At 41.7% G+C, this 26,823-nt stretch overlaps 1 protein-coding gene across 1 annotated transcript in view; it reads right to left on the reverse strand.

Moving 5' to 3' along the window:
* Window positions 1-2,113: 2,113 nt before the first annotated feature.
* Window positions 2,114-26,823, reverse strand: part of cmtm6 (CKLF-like MARVEL transmembrane domain containing 6) — a 61,317-nt gene continuing 36,607 nt past the window's right edge. The window contains 4 exon segments of the mRNA XM_055656214.1: window positions 2,114-3,045; window positions 4,307-4,342; window positions 4,344-4,406; window positions 19,182-19,358. Of these exon segments, the coding sequence (XP_055512189.1) occupies window positions 2,872-3,045; window positions 4,307-4,342; window positions 4,344-4,406; window positions 19,182-19,358 (450 nt within the window). The 3' untranslated portion in view covers window positions 2,114-2,871.

The raw sequence follows: 26,823 nt of genomic DNA on the forward strand, positions 1-26,823 counted from the left end.
AAATATTTTTTTATGACTGAACAGTGATACTTGCAAAGTGATTTGATAGACAACAGCACCAATCCTCACTCACAGAAACATTATGGTCCTTCAACAACCAATTACTAGTTACAACAACATTAAACTAATTAATAAATCAATATGATCAACATCAGTGTCATGAGATTAGTCATAGACATGACAAAAAACTTATTTTTACCAATAGTGAAAATGTAGCCATTTAGTTTGTGCTGGCATCTGGGGAAGAAAACCAACATGCCCCATACCCTTCCATCACATTTCTCACCCCAACCCCCTTTTGATTGTTTTTGCTGTTGATGTACACCAAGGGATAATTAACAGAGGCCACTTGATCGTGCAATGCGAAAGGAAACTGAAGCAACCAGAGGAAACCCACATTGTCACTAAATGCACAAATTCTGCACAGGCAACACCTGATGTTAAGGTTAAGCTTGGGTCTCTGGAATTGAGGCAACAGCACTAACTGCTACACCACAATGCTGCAAACTAATCCTCATGAATTTTGGAACATGCACATTTGTTACAAGTTATATTTTGCTAAAAGACAAAGAAAGCCCCTTCACTAGAAATTTGCTTTCACCATATCCGTGAAAATTCTAACAAAACATTGTTAATCATATAGAATATTCAATAGTGTTTCTTCAGATTGCTTTGAGACATGTAACATACAAAATGCATACACGTGCATACAATGTATAAAGCCACATCAGAATCTGTTATGCCAGATTGAGAATATGTTAAATCCAACAACATTCAATAACCATGTTTATCCTACCTCGGTTTAAAGCATCGCTCAATAACAAGCGGATAGACAAGTAGGGGGCACCCACATTGTTTTTCTTTATATTTAACCCAGGACAGCTGATTGGTTGTTAATTACAACAACAGGAGAATGGGGAGGGGGGGAATTATATTTAAAATAATTGGTCGTTTTTCTATTACACTGCAGGTCTGAGAATATTATACTGCAATAGACTTTTATGGTGGAGGTTTACCTACAGAAAAGAACAGCATTTAGTTTTCTAAAATATCAGAAAAAAATGGCAATGTATTCAATTCCTTTTGGAATGCTGAAAGCAGGTTACTCTATGGAAAAACAAATTTTGTTTGATGTAGAATAATTAGAAACACAGAGGAACACCTATATTTGTGAACAGGATTTTTCTGCCTTTCCCCAGTGCAATCTACAAAGTCGGTTTTTCAAAGCAACAATTTATTAGATTTAAAAATACATGGTAAATATTTAATTATCAGTCAGATTATAAACTAATTTACCTGTAAATAATCAAATCCTGAAGTCTCTTTGTTAACACACATCGTATAAAGAGCTGCTCATTTCATTGCATTTCTGCTTTTACACATCACACTTTCTAATCAAGTCTTATGCAGTGTTGATGTATTGAAGAACATATTGACACATGTGGACTTGTTGCTTTTGAACATATTTTAAAGCATACCTGGTATCCATGATTTTTATGCCGGTCCACTGCTTTTACAAACTACATTCCCTATATTAGCCAGTAGCAGGGTACCTCTGCACCCACAAACTCTCAGTAACATACGAGTAAATATATTAGTTAAAAAAGTTATACATTAGCTATGGAGTATTGTTATGTTGGTTGGTCCATCTCAATTCTGTCTAGATCAGCCCATGAGGACATTACAAGAAATATATTCACCCGCCAGTGAGGCGGCCAAATATTCTGCAATATGTTTAATTGTGGTAGTTCTTGAATAAAGACAACTTTTACTATTGGCTCAGGTTACTTCATAAAAATTAGTGTCTAACTGCCAACGATCTTTCCACTTAAAGAATTTCAATGTAGTTTTTTGCTGCATGAAATTTGAATGCACAGCAGCATTACACCCAGTAAATGATGGAATTTTAAAGTTATATATGTTAAACCAAGCTGGCTGATGTGCTCAATAAAATGAAGCTAACAAAACCAATTCAGATATAGGGTCAGCCCTAAATGACACCTCAATTCTCTAGTTAGGTAATCAGAACCAAAAGGTTTGACCATTAGATTGATTGTGATACTTTAGTAGGATAACATTCCTGAGTGTGTTTTGCAGAGGGTATAATATATCAAAATATTAAAGTTTATTTTACCGTATGATTAAAATCTTGCTGAATGGCAACTAATCAATTCAGCCATTAACCAGGACAGCCATATTCTTAAGTTCAAAAAGTTTGGTTCTTCATATTGCTGCAATGCTCTATGAATCTTACAAATTATCAAATGTCCTTTCATACACTTCAGCTGAATAATAAGCACTGTCTATTTCTGATCTGGAAGACAATACTTAATTATTGATACTTAAATATTATTGCTTCAAGCAAAATGAATAATTTGGGCATGAATACAATGAAAATTAGTATACTAACTCTGTCATGTACTTTAAAGATCATGTAAAAACAAATTGGATTGTGTATTTTATATAACGTTTGATTTAAAAAGGCGCAAAGATATGATTTAAGAAGTAGCTTAAATTTGAGCTCCCCCAAAAAAAGGTATGCTTCACAATAGGAAGAAGCTTCAGTCCAAGGGGCCATCAACACATATTACCACAGAAAACAAAGATCATTAATTTTATCCCATCTGCATACAGTGCAGCCTATTAAAACATGTATATAAAGGAAACATGGGTAAATGAGGGAAAGGACTTTGGATCATGTCACGGAGTCCCCCAACTAGTAAAAGAAACATTTGCCAATAAGGCCAAAGAGAATAATACATCTCTGAACAGTTTGTTTGCTACTCTGTTGGATCAAGTCTGAGTATTCAAAATACAAATGTACACAAAATAGGTAAAAGTTGTAAAAAAAAAGATTTTTGCCTTTGTAGCTCAGACAGGTATAGTTCCGGGCTCATTCAGTGGTTCTGTCTCTCCTTTCACAGTTTTGGGGTCTCTTGGGGTCTCAGCTTGTACCGTTTCATTTTTGCTAAAGGGCCATTCCTTTTCTTTCCAACACAGCAGAATATCCATCACGAAGGCAAGAGTAGCCAGGAATCCAAATACCTAGAAAAGTAAAAACAAACAAAATGGGAATCTCACCTCAAACCTCTTTCTGCCAATCCATAAACTAGCCAATTTGAAATATAATAAGCTACCTGTGGTGAAATGAACAGTGGAAGCAACTTGATCTAATTGTTCAGAGGATGACTGAGCACCAATCACAGTCTATCCTTGGCCTTTTGGGGTTGCAGGGCCCGACCAATAAAAAAACCTTGACACAGTCAACTCCGGAAACTGATCCTCACAGTGAGGCTCATTTATCTCTTTCTTGAATTTCATTTAGCAGATAGTAATTTGGAGAATCAGTCTTTTACAGCCTAGATATTACAACATGCATCATCTCAAGAAACCTTTCATTGGCTTTCAACTCCCTTTGGTACAGTAGAAAACACCACAGCCAATTTGCACAGCAAATTCTCCTTAATAAAAATGTAATAAGTAACTAATTAGATTTTTTGATGCTGATTAAGGAATAAATATCGGCAGGGAAAACAAAGCACAACATTAACTTTTCAAAAATAGAGCTGTGTTTACATCTATTAAAGATGGCAGACAGTGCTATATTTTAATGGCTGCAGTGGTGCCTAGATTTTTGAGCTCAAGAATCTGGAGTGGGTCTTGGACCAACAACTTCCTGGGAGACACATTTGCGAACTGAACTAATGTCACCTTCGCTCAGTCAGCCTGAACCTACCAGATCTCCCGGTTACTAAACACTTTAAATTTCCCTTCCCATTCCCACGCTGACCTTTCTGCCCTCCTCCATTGTCAGAGTGAGGCTAATCGCAAATTGGAGGGACAGAATCTCACATTTTGCTTCGGCAGCTTACAATCCAGTGGTATATATGGGTTTCTCTCACTCTGCACTCCCTCTCTCCATTCCTCTCCCATCCAAGTCGCACCAGGTTCCCGTTCTCACCTAGCAAACAGCTAACAATGGCCTGTTTCCTTTATCATTGTTACTTCTTTCATTTATTTGTTCTATATCTCTCTACATCACTGTCTATATCTCTCTACATCACTGTCTATATCTCTCATTTCCCTTTCCCCTGACTAGACTGAAGAAGGGTCTCGACCCGAAATATCACCCATTCCTTCTCTCCAGAGATGCTGCCTATCCCACTGAGTTACTCCAGCATTTTTTGTCTAATGTGGAGACTAATCAGTTGAGGACCACTGATTCTCATGTGTTTTGTTTCCCAATTAACCATTCAGTGGTGTTCATGACAACACAAGGAGAATTGAAAATAATGGCAAAACTTACAACAGCTGCTTTCTCGACATGAGATCTCTCATTCTTGGGCTGCAAATACCGAAGAGGCAATGAGGAAAAATGATGCTATCACAGCAGTGTAACAAAAGTCCTGTGGGCATGAAAAAAAATGACATCACGTGAATTTCAGGTGTCTTAATCAACTAGTGTTCTATCAAGGGACGGTGAAAATTAGACAAGACTGTAAATCAAAGCTTATGCATTATAAACCTCTTCCCTCTCACTACTGTCCTGCTCATCATCAGTTTTATTTGGGCTATTAAATAAGTAAGCATTATTCCAAGCTGGAGTGAAAGTGATTCACAATCACTCAATTTGGGATTGCACCAATTGAGGCAACCAAGATTGAGTTTATGCATATAATTTATATGCAACTACCCTCTTACTGTAAAACCTTATTGTATTTTCTAAAGAAAATGCCTTAGTGCCCATCATCTCTGTAAATAAATTGTTTGCTGCAAGTCCAATCATACAAATCTTTGGACGATACAACACTGACAATCTCATTACAATATTTGGTAATTATTACAAATATTATAATAGGTTTTTCTTAACCTCTTCTACATCTAATCCTTCAATGTCCACTTACCTGCTGCTATTTTTTAAAGAAAAAATAATTAGCTACAGGTTAGTTCTGCTATAACGAGATTGGTATACTCCTGAGAAAGCATGCATTATATAAAAATCAAAATTTTGGTAGAGAGCAGGCTATAGTTACCTTCAAAACACAGATGTAAACAGGTTTTCCTGGTCTTGACCTTGTTATAACAAATGCAACCTATGCAAATGCGTGCAGTGTCCAAAATCCAACCTCATTATAGTCAATTTGCTTTATAGAAATCCATTATAGCAGAACTACCTGCATTGTAACAATTCTTTCAATTGTGTTTCTTTACAATTATGCTTACTATTGTAAATTGAAGGAACTATGAGTAAAAAAACATATATGAATCATGTTATGCTATTCTGTAAAACTTTGAAAGAATATTCAGGTTTAGAAGTTTCCAAAATTTTCCACCCACTTATAACAAACCACTTTTTTTGCTAACACATTTTATCTTTTGGATTCCCTACAATGGCCATACTTAGCATCCTCCTCTTCCTTACCAGCATTTTGACTCTCAGCTAAAATCATCAGAAAATACTCAGGTAGTTTTCACATGCATATCAACACAATTACACCTCCATCATCCATACCAAGCCAGAACTGCACAGTTTCCACATTATCATACTATATATTTAATATCCTGTAATGAAGGAAGAGAAATTCCCTTCAACTAAAGTCAGAATGACCACAGTTTCTGCCTGCTGTGCTGCCAAGAATCTCATTCCTCTCCCTCATCTCCAACTTTGTTCTTCTGGACAGAACAGTTAGCTTATATGTGTTCTCTTCATATGTAGCACATCAAAGTTAAGTTTTGGAACAGCAACAAGGTTTTTGCAGAGTGGTGGGTGCCTGAAACTCGCTCCCAGGGGTGGTGGCGGAGGAAGATACAATAGTGGCATTTAAGAGACTTTTGGATAAGTATATGGATATGCAGGCAATGGAGAGATATGGGTATGTGCAGGCAGAAGAGATTAGTTTAGCTTGGCATCTTGTTCGGCGGGGAAATTGTGGTCTGAAGGGCCTGTTCCTGTGCTGTACTTTGTCTATGTTCCAGGATTTATGGAGTTGAGGTGCCCTCCAGTTCCTTCTGGCTCATTAGGAAATTACAGCATCAAATAATCCCAAACAATGCAAGTCTAGCTCCTGAGTATCTCACACAGTACTTGAGTAACTCAATAGGTCAGGTAGCAGATGTGGAGGGAATGGAAGGAGGATATTTCAGATCAGAACCCTTCTTTAGAGACTTCTCGAGTCAGATGAATCAGGTACTCAAACAACAAGCAGGGTGCCTTATTTTATACTTGGATTTTCAGAAGGCCTTTATTAAAGTGCAGCACATGAAGCTGCTAAACAAGATTAGTGCCCATGGTATTAGAGGGGAGATACTAGCATGGACATGATAGACTGCATGTCTGAAGGCAAAGAGTGGAAATAAAGGGGGCTTTTTCTGGTTGGCTGCTGGAGGTCACTGATGTTCCGCAGGGGTCTGTACTGTGTCCACAACTCTTCATGTTGTACATCAATGATTTGGATGATGGAATCCATGGCTTTGAAGCCAAGTTTGCAGATGATACGAAGATAGGTGGAGGGGCAAGTAGTGTAGAGAAAGCAAGAAATTTGCAGAAAGACATAGTCAGGTTGGGAGAGCGGGCAAAGAAGTGGCAGGTGAAATACTGCGAAGCAAAGTTTGCGGAAAGGTAACTTGCAGGTTGAATAAGGAAGGCAAATACAATGTTGGCATTCATTTTGAGAGGACTAGAATATAAAGCAGGGATGTAATGCTGAGGCTTTATAAGGCACTCGTCAGATCACATTTGGTATTGTGAGCAGTTTTGGACCTCTAATCCTAGGAGGGATGTGCTGGCGTTGGAGAGGGTCCAGAGGAGGTTTACAAGAATGATGTGTAGGGAGGAACTACAAATGCTGATTTACACTGAAGACAGACACAGAAAACTGGAGCAACTCAGCGGGTCAGGCAGCATCTCTGGAGAAAAGGAATAGGTGATGTTTCGAGCCTTCTTCACTGAGAGTCATGGGAAAGGGGAACTTGTAATATATAGACGGTACTTAGGAGAAATGAATGGAAGATATGCAAAAAGCAACGATAATCAAGTAAATGTGCAGTCCACAATGGTCCACTGTTGGCTGAGGGATAGGTGATAATGGTTTATACAGAGAGTGGAACTCAACGGGATGACAGTCAAACTTGCACAACAACTAGGGTTTGGGAGAGGTGGATGGGGAGGGGATGCAAGGATTACTCATAGAGGGGATGCAAGGATTACTTAAAGCCAGAGAAATCAATATTCATTCTGCTGGGTTGTAAGCTGCCCAAGAGAAATATGAGGTGCTGTTCCTCCCATTTATGTTTGACCTCGCTGACAATGGAGGAGGCCCAGGACAGAAAGGTCAGTATGGGAATGGGAGTTAAAATGGGAGTTTGGCAACTGGGAGATCACGTAGACTGAGGAAAGGTGTTCAGCGAAACGATTGCCGAGTCCGTGCTTCACCTCGCCGATATATAGGAGTCCACATCTGGAACAGCAGATACAGAAGATGAGGTTGGAGGAGGTGGTGAACCTCTGTCTCACCTGAAAGGAGTGTTGGGGCCTCTGGACAGATCTCGAGAGTGGAGGTATCGGGACAGGTGTTGCATCTCCTGCGTTTTCAGGGGAAGGTACCTGGGGAGGGTGTGGCTTGGGTGGGAAGAGATGAGTTAACCAGGGAGTTGTGATGGGAATAGTCTCTGCGGAAAACAGAAAGGGGTGGGGATGGGAAGATGTGGCTAGTTGTGGGATCCCGTTGGAGGTAGTAAAAATGTTGGATGATTATATGCTTCCCCGCTGATGGGGAAGAATGATCCTGGGGATCATTGGGTTTAATGTATGATGAGTGTTTGATGGCTCTCGGACTGTACTCATTGGAGTTTAGAAAGATATGCGAAGATCACATTGGACCTTACCAAATAATGAAAGGCCTGGATAGAATAAATGTGGCGAGGATGTTTCCACTAGTGGTAGAGCCTAGAACCAGCGGGCACAGCCTCAGAATAAAAGGATGTACCTTAGAAAGGTGATGAGGAGGAATTTCTTTAGCCAGAGGGTGGTGAATCTGTGGAATTCATTGCACTGAAGGCTGTGAAGGACAAGTCTTTGGGTATTTTTAAAGCAGAGATTGATACGTTCTTGGTTAATAAATGCGTCAAAGGTTACTGGGAGAAGGCAGGAGAATTGGATTGAGAGGGAAAGATAGATCAGCCATGATTGAATGGCAGAGTACATGTGATGGGCTGAATGGCCTAATTCTGTTCCAATAACCAATGAAGATCTATAATCCAAGAAACCCATTATTTTAAGAGGCTATCCATGAAATAGCTCAATGCAACTATCAGTTTGTCAGCTTGCATGGTCCTATTGGCCATGGTTGGTTTAACTAAATATCCAAATTAGAAACCACCTTTAGAAGCAGACAATTTAATAATTTCCCATTTTAAAAATAGCTATTTTCACATCAAGTTATGCTAAAAAGCTGAACCAATTATTTCACGTGTTTTTCCTTATTAAGTAGTGTTTAATCATCAGTTAAACATCTTTATGTTTTTCGTCAGATTCTCCTACTTATTCTCATAACTTAATTTTTTCAAATATTATATTCATTCTCTCAAGTATATTTTACTTCAACATGCAGTTTTGGGAACCATATCACATCCAATATTCCATCTTTTAAAAAAACCCATCTATTCGCCTTTCATTCTTTTGGCAAGAAGAAAAAACATTAAACTAATTGACTAAAGGAAATGTTTTCTTTCATTTTCCTTTCTTCAAAATAACTAAGATTTCTGGAGGTTACACAGAAAAGCTGGAGAAACTCAGCGGGTGCAGCAGCATCTATGGAGCGAAGGAAATAGGCAACGTTTCGGGCCGAAACCCTTCTTCAGACTGATCAGGGGTGGGTCCCACCCCTGATCAGTCTGAAGAAGGGTTTCGGCCCCCACCCCTGATCAGTCTGAAGAAGGGTTTCGGCCCCCACCCCTGATCAGTCTGAAGAAGGGTTTCGGCCCCCACCCCTGATCAGTCTGAAGAAGGGTTTCGGCCCGAAACGTTGCCTATTTCCTTCGCTCCATAGATGCTGCTGCATCCGCTGAGTTTCTCCAGCTTTTCTGTGTAACCTTCGATTCTCCAGCATCTGCAGTTCCCTCTTTAACACTAAGATTTCTGGAGGCTTGCTTCTGAAATAATATGGGAGAAAACGCTGCACGATGATCAATGTTCAGAGCAATCCATCATGAAATGACTAACCATTCAGATCCACTCAGTTTAAATAAGCTCAATAAGCATTATAACCAGGCGATGAGAGGGGACAGGTGGGGGAGGGAAAAACATGGAATTCAAAGGAAGCATTTTGCACCTTTAAACCTTCAAAGTGAAAAAATCCTCAAAAATGTTGTGATGCTGTCCTGCAGACCATAGCTACCATTACATTATAGTGCGACTTCTGTAACTCTCTGGACATATATTCGCCCCCCCCCCCCCCCCCAAACACCATCCATTCCTTCTCTCCAGAGATACTGCCTTTCCCGCTGAGTTACTACAGTACTGTAGGTATGTTACAAAACCTACCTGAATCGTCATTAGGAATCTGCCCTCAGCCATGTCGGCGATTTTGGCGCTGTTTGGAGGGGGCGGGTTTAAAACGCGATTTTTACTAGGCTGTACTAATCGCACATGTTCAGCCTAGTAAATCATTAACGAAAAATCGCTGCAAGACCCGGTCGCAAAAGGTATTATTAGTTTTATAGGCCTCGATAATATAGTTCTAATAGTTTTAAAATTACTCTCTGATTCCGCAACCTCTCGCAGCCCCAGGGTTTTATAAAGCAAACAATTAAAGGTATGTACCTTATTTTTACATTAAATGGGGCATATATATAACCCTATATATCAAGTTATCTATAGCGAGTGGTTCATTTTGGGCTTTTTATATCCCGCAGTATTTTTCTCGGCATTTGAGGGCACGAATCCAGCACTATGTCAACGTTCTAAACCAGCACGTTCCACATGAACCCACTAGAAAGCCGATTTAAATGGGCATTTATTTACAGCAATTGAACACCAAATTCCTTCCATTTGGCCTATAAATTAATGTAAATTAGATATAAAAATCATGTTATATTGTGAATTATTTGTGAATAATCTTTGGACACTTAGGCTATTTAAAAATGTTAATCTTTCCTTAAGAAATGGGCGTTTGACTATCCAAGATCACAGCTTTTTTGTAATGTCGTACTGTGTGCCTATCTTCAGTGTAAACCAGCACCTGCAGTTCCGTCCTATACATTAAAATCAATAGATATGATCGAACAGGAAATTGAATGGTCACACTATGAATTTATACTAAGCAGGAGAAAAAGAAATAAGGTAATTTACAAAAAGGTAGGATCTGAATTGATTTAAAAAAAATGGTGATTATTTCATTGTATTCAGTATGAAACTGAACTTTGCCAATTACTAGAGAATGAAGGGTCATGACCATTAGATAGTTCTGATTTACAAAAATAAATGAATTTAAAAATACATAAATGTTGTTGAAGGTGATAGTTCAAAGAAATTAGTTACTGCCATTGCAAGTGGTAGTATACAATAGAAACAGCACCATGGCTGATCATCTAAAGTCAGTATTCCGTTCCTGCTTTTTCCCCGTATTTCTTGATTCCTTTAGTCCCAAGAGCTAAATCTAACTTTCTCTTGAAAACGCCCAGTGTATTGGCCTCCACTACCTTCTGTGGCAGAGAATTCCACAGATTCACAACTCTCTGGGTAAAATTTTTTTTCCTCATCTCAGTCCTAAATGACCTACCCCATATTCTTAAACGGTGATCCCTGGTTCTGGACTCCCCCAACAGGGCAAACATTTTTCCTGCATCTAGCCTGTCCAATCCCATAAGAATTTTATATGTTTCTATAAGATACCCTCTCATCCTTCTAAATGCCAGTGAATACAAGTCCAGTCAACCCACTCTTTCCTCATATGTCAGTCTCGACATCCCGGGAATTAACCTGGTGAACCTACGCTGCACTCCCTCAATAGCACAAATATCCTTCCTCAAATTAGGAGACCAAAACTGCACACAATACTCCAGGTGCGGTCTCACCAGGGCCCTGTACTTGTAGGTCCTTGTAGGTACAGTCCTTGCTCCTAAACTCAAATCATCTCCAATGAAGGACAACATGCCGCTAGCTTTCTTCACTGCCTGCTGTACCTGCATGCTTACTTTCAGTGACTGATGTATAAGCACACCCTGGTCTCGTTGCACTTCCCCTCAGAATCACTCAGAAAGAGGAAAAAGGCATTATGACAGTGGGAGGATAAAAATACGAAACACACGCCCCCAGGAAATAATCATTTCAAAAATAGACCAGTTCAAAGCATAGTTCCTCTTTATTTTTTTCTGTAAGCAACCCACATGCTCAAATGAACAGGTGCACTTCCTGCCACAGCTTCCTGAGAACCAAAACCTTTATCAAAAACCACAAGTTTTCTGCCCTTAAGTTATGCACATCCCCTGTTAGTATTGTAATTGGCAGTAAAGCCAAGGTGATATCTCTTGGTTCATGTTTCCTTCCTCTCCGCCACTCAGTTCTATCATTCCTTCAGCCCCTCTGCCACCACCCTATGTCCAGTTTCATCTAGCTATCTTTCCACTGCACTCCCAGTCCTAATGCATGGTCTCGGCTTGAAACGTTGACCATCCCTTTGCCTCCACAGATGCTGCTTGACCAACTGAGTTCCTCCACTTTCTTTTTTTTTTAAACTCCAGATTCCAGCTTCAACAGCATCTTATGCCTTTACAAAGCCCAAAGTATTCAGCTACTGGACAGGCAAAAGAAAATGGCATAACATCTTAATCTTGATCGGTTGGGCAGGTGGGCTGAGGAATGGGTGATGGAATTTAATACAGAGAAATGCGAGCTGTGGAATTTTGGGAAGTCTAACATGGACAGGACCTACACAGTGAACAGTAGGGCTCTGGGGAGAGTTGTAGAACAGAGGGATCTAGGAGTATTGGCACATAGTTCATTGAAAGTGACATCTCAGGTAGATAGGGTGGTCAAAAAGGGTTTTTGCACATTGACCTTCATCGGTCTAGAGGTTGGGAGGTCATGTGCAATTGCATAAGACGTTGGTGAAGCCGCATTTAGAGTATCGTGTTCACCATGTTATAGGAAAGATGTTGTCAAGCTGGAAAAGGTGCAGAGATTTATGAGGATGTTGCTAGGACTCGAGACTCTGAGCTATCGGGAAAGGTTGAGCAGGCTAGGACTCTATTCATTGTAGCACAGGAGGGTGAGGGGTGATCTTATTGAGGTGTGCAAAATCATGAGAGGAATAAATCAGATTTAATGGGAACCTGAGGGGTAACTTTTTCACTCAAAGGGTGGTGGGTGTATGGAACGAGCTGCCGGAGGACGTGGTTGAGACAAGTACTATCACACCATTTAAGAAACATTTAGACAGGTTCATGGATAAGGCAGGTTTAAAGGGATATGGGCCAAACTATGGGAAGGTGTGACACGTGTAGATGGGACACGTTAGCTGGTGTTAGCAAGTTGAGCCGAAGGGCCTGGTTCTATGCTGTATGATTCTATGACTATGACTTTGCCTACCTCTGCATGACCTCTACTGCACTCTAGGAAAATAATACAATCCACAATCTCACCTCTCATATTTATACCAATTAACTTTAAATCTATGCCCCATTGCTCTGACTCTCCTGCTATAGAAAATAAGTTTTCCCCATTTGGAACTTATCTAGGGCATTATACACATCAATTATGTTTCCTGTCAACTTCTTCTTTGCGTTGTGTCAAATATGCTGCACTCATTGACGATCTCTCTCCTTGGGAAAAACTCAATGATTAGTCAAACATGATTTATCTGAACAAATCAATCCTTAATGTATTAACCTGTGCCTTTTTAAAAAGATGGTTTACACTTGGTTCATTACCAATACCTGCAATACACCACTGATTGGGAGCTTATAATCCTAAAAACCCCTGAACCATCATCTTAGGCCTCCTATTGCCAATGTAATTATGAAACTGTCCTGGATTCTATGGGCTCTTAGCTCTTGAGCCAGTAAGTATTTGTAAAATTAACTTTTCTCCTTAATAATACTAATAGCATTGGAGAAGGATGAGTTATTGAAGACAACAGTTTACGAGATGTGTAAAAGATGGAGGGAGAGAACAAATATATGGTAGTCAAATTTGTGGATGTTAAAAATAGGTGGAAAGGCGAATGCAAGTAATATATAATGTTTTAAAATAAGATATTGCAATAAATCAGCAAATGGACCATGGTCAGGAAAAATGTGAAGTTGCTCATTTTGAGAACAACAAGAGAAAAATATTGTTTAATTGGAGAAAACCTGCAGCACAATGAAAATTAGGAAATATTTGTGCATAAAACGTAGACAGCTGGCATAGAAGTGGAGGAGGTAATAGGGAGGACTAACAAAAGGCTGGCTCTTATTTCATTGGGAATGGGGTATAAAATTGGGGAAGACTTACTACAGCACAAGAACACCCCAAACGCCTTGTACTCCACTTAAATGCACTGCTTCTCCATTTAGACAATAGTCTTCATTTGATTAATCGTACCAAAGTGTATGACCTCACACTTTCTTACCTCAAACTGCATGGGCTCAGTCTCAACCAAACACTCAACTGTCTACATCCTGTTGCAGAGTCCACATGGGCTCATTGCATTCTGTCCTCCCATCTATTTTCATGACATCGGCAAACCTTATACCACACACATCGTCACATTCTCCAAGTTTAATAATGTAGTATACAAATAATTGAGGTCAAAGAGACTGGATAGGCTGGGACTGCTTGCCCTGCATTGAAGGAGACGGAAGGGCATCCATATGGAGGTTTATAAAACCTGAGGTGTGAAGATAAAGTGGACAGTTGGTCTTTTTCCCCAGGGTAGGGGAGTCTAAAACTGAAGGGCATAGCTTGAAAGTGAGAGGGAGAAGACTTAAAAGGGGACTCGAGGGGGCAGGTTTTTCCAACATAGAGGATGGTAGGTGCATGAAACATGCTGCCAGAGGTGGTGGTAGAAGCCAGTGCAATTATTAAGTTTTAAAAAATTTGACAATGGTGTTGCTGTGGTGGGCGGGGGTGCAGTCATGTGTGTAGATGGTGTAGAGCAGGGGGCTCAGTACGCAGCCCTGTGGAGAGCCGGTACTGAGGCTGAGGGCCGTGGATGTATGATGGCCCACTCTGACTCTCTGGCTGCGACCCGACAGGAAGCTATTTATCCACGTACAGGTGATGGATAGGAAAGAGTTAGAGGGCTAGGGCCGAGTGTAGCCAAATGAGACCAGCATTTTGTAGGCATGGACATGTTGGAATAATGATCCTATTTCTGTGTGGTATAACTATGACCAATTGTACTGTGAATAATTATTCCGATGTAGGAAATATATTATTTCATTAGTGGTGGTTCAGAGAAGGTTCATGAGGACAATCCATGGGGTATTTTCCTAAAGTACTGCATCACTGACACTTCAGTCACTTGTTCTACCTCGTTTCCTTAGAAGAGGTCCAGAGCTGCAACCCACTCTTGTCAGGATTTCTAGAAATTTGTTAACTTTCCCTATTATCTGCTTCACTTCTGGCAATTTTTTTTTTTTTTTAAACAAGACATTAGAACATTGAACTGTGCCTAAACATTCAAAGAGCAAACTATAAAGAATGCAGAAGAATGCTTTCAATCAGTAAATTCTACTCATCTTCAAGAGGAGACATGGTGAAGCCAATCTTGACAATTTTCAACAAATTTTATTCTTGGCATTTGGGCCAGTGATTAATGTACTCAAATTAAGATTGATGATTTAGCATTTTACCCTACTTCAGATGAACTCTACCACTGCACAAATGTAGCTGAACCAGATAGAATGGTTACCAGACAGCAAAGCGAGCTTGTGCACATGTTGAGATGTGTACAATACATGATATTGTAAATCCTCCAGTGGGCACACGTCAGCAAATGAGTTTATGGCAAATCTACACAAAGAAACAAATATCCAATGATGCTGGGTATTTTTCTTGACCAATGTCTTATTCCAACAGTAATGAGTAATTTTTTTATTTTTATGAAGGTGCTATATTCAATATCAGATAGACTGCCAGGCATCAACTGTATGGCACCTGACATGACAAAGATATAACAAAATTGGTAGAGCTGCCCACAATGAGCAAAGCAGCACGCTATTCTAGAAACATGCTGTTCAGCCGATATCCTATACACAAAACTAGCATCTTGAGTTTATTTGATCCAATGAGAATTCAGACCCAAAGGTGAGAGCAGAGAAGCATGACTTTAGTGGGCCTTGGGAGCTTTGGTGACTCTGGGTTGCACTGAAGGGCTGTCCCACTGCGGCGACCTAATCTGCGAGTTAAGAAGAGTGTCTCCGACCTTCAAGCTCGAGGGCACTCGCCTGGAAAACCTCGAGCTGGATCGACTATCCATGTTGAAACTGCGAGCTGGATCGACCAACCACAAACACACACAAACACATCACAAAGGCGGGGGCCAGGGAAAGTGGGGGAGCGCTGTCTGAAATTCACACCCGCAATGAAGAGGAAGATAAAACGGCTGCACAGTAACGGTAAGTCCTTTAGAGAGCGCGGGGGGAGGAGGGGAGGGAGAAGGGGAGACATTTTTAAGAAGTTTAATAAAGTTTAGCGGGCATTTTGCCTACTGGTAGGTTTTACTTGGTCCTAAAACACCAATGAGCCAATTAAAATGCCTGGTCAGCGAAGGAGATTGCCTACGGCTGCCCTCGACTGCCTGTAACTAAATATCGACTGCCTGTAACTAAATAGCGACCCCACTCCACTGCACTACGAGCTAAAAATAACCAAATTTTACTCACGGAAAATTTTTCAACATGCTGAAAAATTTTCCACGACCTAGCTGAGGCCACAAGTATTCAGGAACTTCCCTCGAACATGAAGGAGAGTTCCAGTGACCTCATAGGACCTCGTGTCGACCATGCTGTGAGTTTGAGTCGAGGGCAAACTCTTCTGAACTTGCAGATTAGGTCACCGCAGTGGGACAGCCCCTTAGGTCTTATAGCATATATAATGTTGTGGCGTCAGCTGATACACAGACCACTTGTGGTCGAACCCTCGTTAGTAGCTACGAGGGCTGGCACGTGACGTCACAACCTAGGGGGACTCTCTAGAATTTAGGAGATTGAGAGGGGATCTTATAGAAACTTACAAAATTCTTAAGGGGTTGGACAGGCTAGATGCAGGAAGATTGTTCCCGATGTTGGGGAAGTCCAGGACAAGGGGTCACAGCTTAAGGATAAGGGGGAAATCCTTTAAAACCGAGATGAGAAGAACTTTTTCACACACAGAGAGTGGTGAATCTCTGGAACTCTCTGCCACAGAGGGTAGTTGAGGCCAGTTCATTGGCTATATTTAAGAGGGAGTTAGATGTGGCCCTTGTGGCTAAGGGATCAGGGGTATGGAGAGAAGGCAGGTACGGGATACTGAGTTGGATGATCAGCCATGATCATATTGAATGGCGGTGCAGGCTCGAAGGGCCGAATGGCCTACTCCTGCACCTAATTTCTATGTTTCTATGTTACTTAAACTTATCTCACCTTGAGACCGAGGGAGTCAACAGGTAGCTGAGCCCGAGAGAACAACCTCGCTCAGCTACAGCAGCAATGACAATTACGTTAGCGGACTAACTTAACATGTAACACCTGAATAAAACTACTGTTTGAACCTGCCTGATGTCTGGCCTTATTCACCACGTTTGGTGCCGCTACAACGTGGTCAATGAAACCTATGGCTTCTAACAGATTAGTACTATTCTCCCTCAGATGTATTATATTCCTCCATGGTGAACAACAAATATGTGAAATATTAAGTACAGCAAGGGAGGAGTATGTAATATAGTTGAGAAAATTAAATAGCTATTATACAGAGTAGCTTGATGGCACCACTATTGACCAAAGCCTAAAGAAAACTGTTGTCAGATTCGGCCCACAAGTAAGTGGTCCAAGACTGGGGAAAACATACTGTAGCTTACTGGTGAAAAAGACAGATCATCTTTCAACATTTTCATGACATTTGAAAAAGTAGGCTGACGCAGTAATAAATATCGTGGATTTGTTCTGCTCCTAATCATTACGTTTAAGAAATATTCTTCACCATCTCTAATTGAATAAATGTAGATGCATTGAAACATTTGTGGACAGTGGCTAATATTAGTTTCCACTAGTGGGAGAGTCTAGGACTAGAGGTCATTGCCTCAGTATTAAAGGACTAGGAAAGAGATGAGGTGAAATGTCTTTATTCAGAGAGTGGTGAATCTGTGGAATTCTCTGCCACAGAAGGCTGTGGAGGCCGTCAGTGGATATTTTTAAGGTTGAGATAGATAGATTCTTGATTAGTACAGGTGTCAGAGGTTATGGGGAAAAGGCAGGAGAATGGGGTTAGGAGGGAGAGATACAGTGCATTCAGAAAGTATTCAGACCACTTCACCTTTTCTACATTTACGTTACGTTATAGCCTTATTTTAAAATGGATTAAATTCTTTTTTTTTTATCATCAATCTACACACAATACACCAGAATGAAGCGAAAACAGGTGTTTAGAAATTTTGCAAAGTAATTAATGAAATAACTGAAATATCACATTTACATAAGTATTCAGACCCTTTGCTATGACACTCAAAATTGTCCGTAGACCTCTGAGGATTGTGTCGAGACACAGATCTGGGGAAGGGTGTAAAACAATTTCTGCAGCATTGCATTCTTAAATGGAAGAACTTTGGAACCACCAGGACTCTTCATAGAGCTGGCCGCCTGGCCAAACTGAGCAATCGGGGGAGAAGAGACTTGGTCAGGGAGGTGACCAAGAACCCGATGGTCACTCTGACACAGCTCCATAGTTCCTCTGTGGAGATGGGAGTACCTTCCAGAAGGACAACCATATCTGCAGCACTCCACCAATTAGGCCTATATGGTAGAGTGGCCAGACAGAAGCCACTCCTCAGTAAAAGGCACATGACAGCCCGCTTGGAGTTTGCCAAAAGGCACCTAAAGGGCTTTCAGACCACGAGAAACAAGATTCTCTGGTCTGATGAAACCAAGATTGAACTCTTTGGCCTGATGCCAAGTGTCACATCTGGAGGAAAACAGACATCGCTCATCACCTGGCCAATACCATACCTACAGTGAAGCATGATGGTGGCAGCATCATGCTGTGGGGATGTTTTCAGCGGCAGGAACTGGGAGACTAGTCAGGATCGAGGGAAAGATGAACAGAGCAAAGTACAGAGAGATCCTTGATGAAAACCTGCTCCAGAGCGTTCAGGACCTCAGACTGGGGTGGAGGATCACCTTCCAACAGAACAACAATCCTAAGCGCAGAGCCAAGACAACGCAGGAGTGGCTTTGTGACAAGTCTGCAAATGTCCTTGAGTGGCCCAGCCAGAGCCCAGACTTGAATTCAATTGAACATCTCTGGAGGGACCTGAAAATAGCTGTGCATCAACGCTCCCCGTCCAACCTGACAGAGCTTGAGAGCATCTGCAGAGAAGAATAAGAGAAATTACCCAAATACAGGTGTGCCAAGTTTGTAGCATCATACCCAAGAAGACTTGAGGCTGTAATCACTGCCAGAGATGCCTCAACAAAATACTGAGTAAAGGACCTGAATACTTATGTAAATGTGATATTTCAGTTATTTATTTTTGTTACTTTGCAAAAATTTCTAAACACCTTTTTTCGATTTTTTATTATGGGGTAAAAAAATATTTTAATTCATTTTAGAATAAGGCAGTAACGTAATGTGGTAAAAGTGAAGGTGTCTGAATATTTTCTGAATGCACTGTAGATCAGTCGTGATCGAATGGCGGAGTAGACTTGATGGGCCGAATGGCCTAATTCTACCCATATTCTTTATAACCTTATGATTAATGCCACTCTTGGGATGTTACTGGGGCCCATCCCCTTATATATCCCATGCACTCAATTGCTTCTTGAAACAAATTTCATGATGTAGTCTGAAGTTTGCTTATGCGTGTGATTGTGATCCATGTTCATTTGATTAGGACTGAGCAAGTACGTTAAAGCAGCATCATAGATAGAAAGAGTAAGAGAATCACATCACCATCACCACAACTTTACCACGCTAAACAAAAACTTTGTTCAATCGTTATACTTACCACTTTTGGCCAGTTGACTCTGCTCACTTTTTCTCTCAGAGACGTGGTCAATATAATTAACAAGAGCAAAGTCAGGAAGAAGGCACTGCAGCTGACAAACTCGAAGAAGTAAAGTGCATGACAGTTCTCGCAGGATGCCACCACCTCCTCCAAAACAAAGGCCAAGAACGAAAAGACCTATTCAGGGCACAAAGCAAAAGAGAAATTAAGACAAATATACAACCTGCAAGTTATGCTGTGATGTAAATACAGGCCACCCACAGGTTACAAAGACCCAACTTAATGACGCCCCTACAAATGAGTGAGCCCCCACATTAGATGCAAGAATCTAATGTATTTATACAAGTTTGTGTCTACGAATGGCAGACCTAGTTTCTTTCTATCGCTATCTTTAGTAATTGTTCCTTTATTAGTTTTGCACTTTTGTGGTTACCAGATTATGTGCATTTTCTGACTTATGCACAACGTTAACATGGACGTGTTTGAAAATAGAACCCGTTTATTACTGCTGTTGATCATCAGCATGCAATTCCTAATCTCTATCATAGTAGCCATGCAAGGAAACCTGGATTGATAAATATTCATAACGCTGATGATTTTTCTGCTCCATCTGTAAAGATTGCCAGAGCCACCCAATGACCTGATGTACTTAAGTCGGTAACCACACCTAGTGATCAGTTGGGTTGATGGGGAAGTGGTCATCAGCAGGGAAATGCGTTTTTTTGACAAGTTATTAGCGCAAACTAACCCACAAGCCAGGACTGTTTTAAGAACGACCATTTGGTGGTTATTACTGAATATGAACATTGCAATGGGATATCCAGACTATTTGTGCTCATCACTAAGGCACGGCCCACATTGACGCTGTAGTTTCTGATGCTTTCAAAGGGTTTTGACCACAATAGAGAGGCTCTGGTCAAAGCATGCTTGATTTATCATGGAATGGTCAGATTGGATGTTGCCAGAGAGGGCACGTCTACCTTTTTCAACTTGGGATTAAAGCATTATCTAATTCAAATGTCCAGTTACTCAAGTGATCAGTTACTCAAAATGGTGTGAAGCACTGTTAGTGAGTTCATGGCTCCCTAGTGAAGCGCTGAGGAATTAAGGTCAATTCTTGCAAGCTAAGATAGCAAATTAGGTCCAAAATAGGCTTGATAACAGGAAGCAAAAGGCAATAGTTGAGGAGGGTAGCTTTTGAGATGAAAAGTCTGCGGCTCTTGGTGTACAAGGTTCCATACTTGGATCCTTGCTGTGTGTTATATACATTAATGATTTGGGAATGGATGCAGAAAATAAGATTATTTAGTTTGCAACAGCAGAATATTGTTTTTTTAGTGAGGAGAATATTGGTAGAATGCAGAATGATCTGGATCAATTGATAGAATTAACTGAACATTGGTAAATTGAATTTCATCCTGATAAGTAGGACGTGAATGATGGGCCTTGGGAGGACTAAAAAGTGTAGGACATGCACAATGACTGAGGGAATATTAAAGGACTTAGTGTAGCAGTCCAAGGATTTATGAAATTAGCAGTACAATCAGTGGTTAAGGTGGCATGTGGGCATATGGCATCAATCAGTCATATGACAATAGACAATAGGTGCAGGAGTAGGCCACTCGGCCCTTCGAGCCAGCACCGCCATTCAATGTGATCATGCCTGATCATCCCCAATCAGTACCCCATTCCTGCCTTCTCCCCATATCCCCCGACTCCGCTATCTTTAAGAGCCCTATCTAGCTCTCTCCTGAAAGCATCCAGAGAACCGGCCTCCACCGCCCTCCGAGGCAGAGAATTCCACAGACTCACAACTCTCTGTGAGAAAAAGTGTTTCTTCGTCTCCGTTCTAAATGGCTTACCCCCTATTCTTAAACTGTGGCCCCTGGTTCTGGGCACATGAGCACCCGTGTGTGTACAAAAGAAAGGCATTGGTGTGCTCATATCATGCGCAAGGCTATAGAGGGGTGGAAAAAGACAATAGAACATAATCTCAGTGAATGGTGTTTGTGATACGGTTAGTGCAATTTCAATGTTGTGGCAGGGGTATAACTTGATACAAGCTTTTAAAGTTGGAGAAAACTAGAATAGGTGAACCAACAGCTGCAAAACAAATCATTAATCATAAAACAAGTATGTTTGAGGGAAAGTACAAAAAAACAGGGCATGCACTTATTTATGGAAGTTATTTTGTGCACGTTATGGTAATTTTACTTAAAGAAAGCAACCATGATACTTTATGGCACACAGCACCACCTAGTGCATATACATAGATTATTGTCAACTTCAACTTCAAGTCGTCAACGTAATAGCTTTGGATGCCTTGAATGTGCTGTCAGCTAGGATGGTGGAAGCAGAAATATTAATAGTGTTTAAGAGGCATTTAGATAGAACGGCACAATGGCATATCGGGAGAGTTGCTCTATTACAGCGCCAGAGACCCGGGTTGATCCTGACTATTGGTGCTGTCTGTATGGAGTTTGCACATTCTCCATGTGACTGCGTGGATTTCCTTTCACAATCCAAACACATGCGGGTTTGTAGGTTAATTGGGTTTTGTAAATTGACCCCAAAGTGTCGGATAGAACTAGTGCACAGGGATTGCTGGTTGGCGTAAACTTGGTGAGTTGAAGAGCCTGTTTTCACTCTGTATGTCTAGAACTAAACAAAAAAATGAAAACTAAGATAGATATATGAATATGCAGTGAATGAAGGGAAATGGATCATATATGGGCAGGAAGGATTAGTTTAAGTAGGCATTAAATATTGTGGGGCCGAAAGGCCTTTCCCAGTGCTGTACTGTTCCATGTTCATTTTTTTTACCTCTTTACTGGACCATCAGGTCAAAAATCTAAATGTTGTTTGCATAAGTTGTGGTCTAAGTATAAGAAAAAGAGTATGCAGAGGCTTAAGGTAGCATACAATGATGCAATGAGGTTGCTACTTCTTGTCCCTAGGTGGCATAGTGCCAGTCCATTGTTTGTGTCCACTAGAGTGCCAACCTGTGAGGCACTCTTAAGACAGCTGATGTTTAGTTTTATGTGTCGCCTGGACAAGTCAGAGAACCACATAATTGAAAAATTGAATCTGAATCTGAAGCCTTAGTCAGCCCTCTGAAAAGCTGCTATAGATTCACTTCTAGGCTAAGATGGCATTGGTGCAATAGCTTATATATATTTTAGGCTGATATGCAATTTCTTAATGTATCTTTGTAATTCTTTGTATTGTTTGATGTGTATATGGACCTGTGTCTGAAATAAAGCTTTAATAATAAGCATAACATTAGGTTATCCACCATGGACTTAAAGGTGGCCATGGTTGTAACTAAATGCGTCAAAGCATTGCGTGACTGAGCACTTAGAGACTACTATCTAAGGACACAAAGTGCTTGAGTATCTCAGCAGGTCAGGCAGCATCTCTGGAGAACATGGATGTGTGACAGTTTGGGTCAGGACCCTTCTTGAGACTGAATGGGGGGGGGGGGGGGGGGGGGGGGGGCTGGTGAAGAAAAATAAAACTGGAAGAGAGGCAAGGGCAGGACAAAGCTTACATATTGCAACTGACTACAATGTGTTTGACATCAGCCACACCTAAACAACAGAAGGCACGGTGTCCAAGGATTTGGATAGCACCATCTGTGAAGAAATTCTTGACTTCTTTAGTTTAGTTTAATTTAGAGATACAGCGTTGAAGCAGGCCCTTTGGTCCACCAAGTCCTCGCTCACAGCGATCCCCGCACACTAACACTATCCTACACACACTAGGGACAATTTATAAATATACCACGCCAATTAACCTACAAACCTGTACACATTTGGAGTGTGGGAATAAACATGAGATCCCGGAGAAAACCCACACGGGTCACAGGGGAAACGTACAAACTCTGTACAGACAGCACCCGTAGCCAGGATCTAACCAGGCTGATGCTAAGGCACCAACTCTAGCGCTGCACCACTGTGCCACCCTATTCTCTATCAGAACATTCAGAATTGACTTAATTGTGAGATGTCATGGTATGGTACCAAATAACGAAAGTGGTTTTGTTGAACAGAACCAATTATTGAATGTGGTGGATCAGAGATGCATAATGAGGACACATTGTTACTGCCCTTCCAAAGGCTGGCATTGCCGCATGGTAATTTCAGCTCATGGTTTATTTTAACTGTTAGAGGCATGATTAAATAATTCCACTCTAAGTGAAAAATGAGTCATGACCACTTTTGATGAGTGTAGTCCAGGAAGAAGAGATGGGAAATACCACACATAATGTCAGTGACATATACAGGAAACTCCAGTATGCAGCAGACAAACAATGTTGATGCTCATGCAGCCAAGCCCACACTTTAAACGCACGAACAACACAAAATTAACTGGCGACACGAGAGACAGCAGATGCTGTAATCTAGAGCAAAAAACAAACTGTTCGTGGACCCAGTGTTTCAACCAGAATAATCAGCGAGGTGGTGGGGGGGAAGCAAGGAATTGTCCATGTGTTCTGACAGGCTGAAATTCATGAAGAGAGCTGCGGCCGCTCCTCTTCACGTTGTATATTAATGATCTAGATAAGGGGATTGAAGGCATAGTGGCCAAGTCTGCAGATGATGCTAGGATAGGTGGAGGGGCAGGCAGTGTGGAGGAAATGGGGACTCTGCAGAAGAATTTGGACAGGTTAGGAAAATAGGTAGATAAGTGGCAGATAAAATTTAGTATAGCACAATGCTTAGTCATGCATTTTGGTAATAAGAAGAAAGCCGTAGATTATTTTCTAAATGGAGAGAGAATACAGAAATCGGAGGTACAAAGGGACTTGGGAATGCTGGTGCAGGACTCCCGAAAAGTTAATTTTCAAGTCAAATCAGTAGTAGGGAAGGCAAATTCAATGCTAACATTTATATCAAGAGGACTGGAATACAAAAACAGAGATGTAATGGTGAGGCTCTTAAGGCGCTGGTCAGGCCGCATTTGGAGTACTGTGAGCAACTTTGGGCCGTATACCCGAGGAAGGATGTGCTGGGTATGGAGCGGGTCCAGAGGAGGTTTACAAGAATGATTCGAGGAATGAGCGGGTTAGCATGTGATGAGCGTTTGACAGCACTGGGCCTCTACTCACTGGAGTGTAGAAGGTTGAGGGGAGACCTCATTGAAACTTACAGAATAATAAAAGGCATAGAGTTGATGTGGAAAGGATGTTTCCATTGGTGGGAGAGTCTAGGACCAGAGGTCAGAGCCACAGAATTAAAGGGCGCTCTTTCAAAAAGGACGTGAGAAGGAACTTCTTTAGTCAGACGGTAGTTAATCTGTGGAACTCATTGTCACAGAGGCTGTGGAGGCCAAGTCAGAGGATATTTTAAAAACAGAGATAGACAAACTTGTGATTAGAACGGGTGTCGAGGGTTATGGGGAGAAGGCTGGAAAATAGGATTAGGAGGCAGAGATCATCTATGATTGAACAGCGGAGTCGACTCGATGGGCCGAATGGCCTAATTCTACTATAACTTGTGAATTCAGTGGTGCAAGCAGTATCAGTTGAGAATGTGGGGATGAATTGCAACATTCTCAGGACTGAGTGGAGATGGAACATGGTCAGTATAAAGAGGAGAGTTGGGGGGTGGTAGGTGACTGAGATGGGGTGAAGGGTGCTAGGCAGATGGGGGACCCTTGGAGTTCGAAGATGGGCAATTGAGTAATAGGTGGAAGTAGACAAGGGGAAAGCAGATGAAACCAGGGGAGAGGAGGGTCAAGGTGGAAATAGCTCTAGAGGATAAGTAGAAACAAAGTTACTAGTGTCAGAATCAGATAAGTAAGGAAGCTGATAATTGGAACCATTAACAGAGATGAAGGACAGATGGAACCAGGTAGAGGAGAACTTCTGGTGGGTGAAATGTGTGGATAGAAAATGGAGTGAGTCAGGAGGGGGAGGAAGCAAAAATTGGTGTTGGGAATTATGGGAAAGGGACCAAAAATGGAAGTACAGGAAATGGATCAGAAGGGGAGAGAGGGAGCACAGAAGTGGGTGTTGCCGCGGTAGAGTGCAGAGAGAGGTTGAGCAGGCTAGGACTTTATTCCTTGGAGCACAGGTGGATGAGGGGTGATTTAATAGAGATATAGCGTCTCCAAAATCATGAGAGGAATAGATAGGATAAATGCACTGTTCTCAGAGTAGGGGAAGCAAGAACCAGATTTGAGGAGAAGTTTATCAAAGGTATTTTATTGGTCACATTCACATACACCTAGGTGTAGTGAAGTGAAATGCTTCTTGCCATTTTGCAGCACATAAAGAAGGAATACAGACATAACATTAATAAGAGTTTTAAACATAAAGAACATCCCCCCACAATGGTGCCCATTATGAGGGAAGGCACAAAGTCCAGTCCCCAACCCCAGTTCACCCATAGTCGGGCCCATTGAGGCCTCTACGGAGGCCCGATGTTCCAGGCCGTTCTCGCCGGGTGATGTTGCTCCGGCGTCGGGAGAGTCCTCTCAGTGGCCTGGGAACCCTGGAACGGCCGCTTCCGTACTGGAGGCCGCGGCTTCCAAAGCCAACAAGGCCGTGCCGGTTGGAGCTCCACAACTGGCGATCTCATCTAGAGATCCCAGGCTCCCGGTGTAAAGTCAGCGCTGCCGCCCGCAGCTGGTCGCTCCATAGTCCCGCAGCTCCGCGATGTTTTCCTCAGCGATCTTCAGCTCACCGGAGCTCCAGCGCGGCGACCCGGGCAAGGCATCGCCCGCTCCGCAATAGCGCTCCAGCGCTGTGCCGCCGCCGAAGCCGAGGTTCTGGGCGGTCTCCGACAGGAAACGCCGCTCCAGGCCCACTGGTAGGCTGCGAAGACGGGTCAAAGCTGCAGCCCGGAGAAAAGCTGCCTCTCCGACCAGGTAGGGACCATGAAAGGTAGTTTCCCCCACCCCACACACAAAAAAGTCTAGACCTCCAAACAAAACACTTAACTAACTAAAATAAAAAATAAAAAGATGAAAAGACAGACTGCTGCTGGCTGGGCAGCCGCGCACAGGACAGCGGGGTGAAGTTTTAATAGGAACCTTAGGGGCATCTTCTTTTACACAAAGGGTACTAGTTATATGGACGAGCTGCCAGAGGCGGTAGTTGAGGCAGATACTATTACAACATTAAAAAAAAAGATTTTTACATGCTACATGGAGAGGACAGGTTTAGAGGGATATGGGCCATATGCAGTCAGGTATGACTAGAGTAAATGGGGCATATTGGACAGTGTAGGCAATGTGGGCTGAAGGACCTATTTCTATGCTGTATTACTCGATTAAACCTATTAACTCCCACAATAACCTAGCCTATACCTTTTTCCTCCCCAATTGCAAGGATGCCACCACTTTCTCCCAATTTCTCCATCTCTGCTTTATCTTCTATGAAGATGAAGCTGCTCTTTTCAGGACATCTGAAAATCCCTCTTTTCCTGGAAATGTACCATCTCTTATACTGTGGTTGAGTCCTCGCTCACATTTTCTCCATTTCCTATGACTCTGCTCACACTCTCCCTCCTTCAGAAAAGAGATAGTGTTCTAATCTACGGGTTTCTTCTTATTACCAAAATGCATGACTAAGCATTGTGCTATACTAAATTTCATCTGCCACTTATCTACCCATTTTCCTAACCTGTCCAAATTC

Source organism: Leucoraja erinacea, chromosome 2 (genome assembly GCF_028641065.1).
Source record: "Leucoraja erinacea ecotype New England chromosome 2, Leri_hhj_1, whole genome shotgun sequence".
In the NCBI taxonomy this organism is placed as follows: domain Eukaryota; kingdom Metazoa; phylum Chordata; class Chondrichthyes; order Rajiformes; family Rajidae; genus Leucoraja; species Leucoraja erinaceus.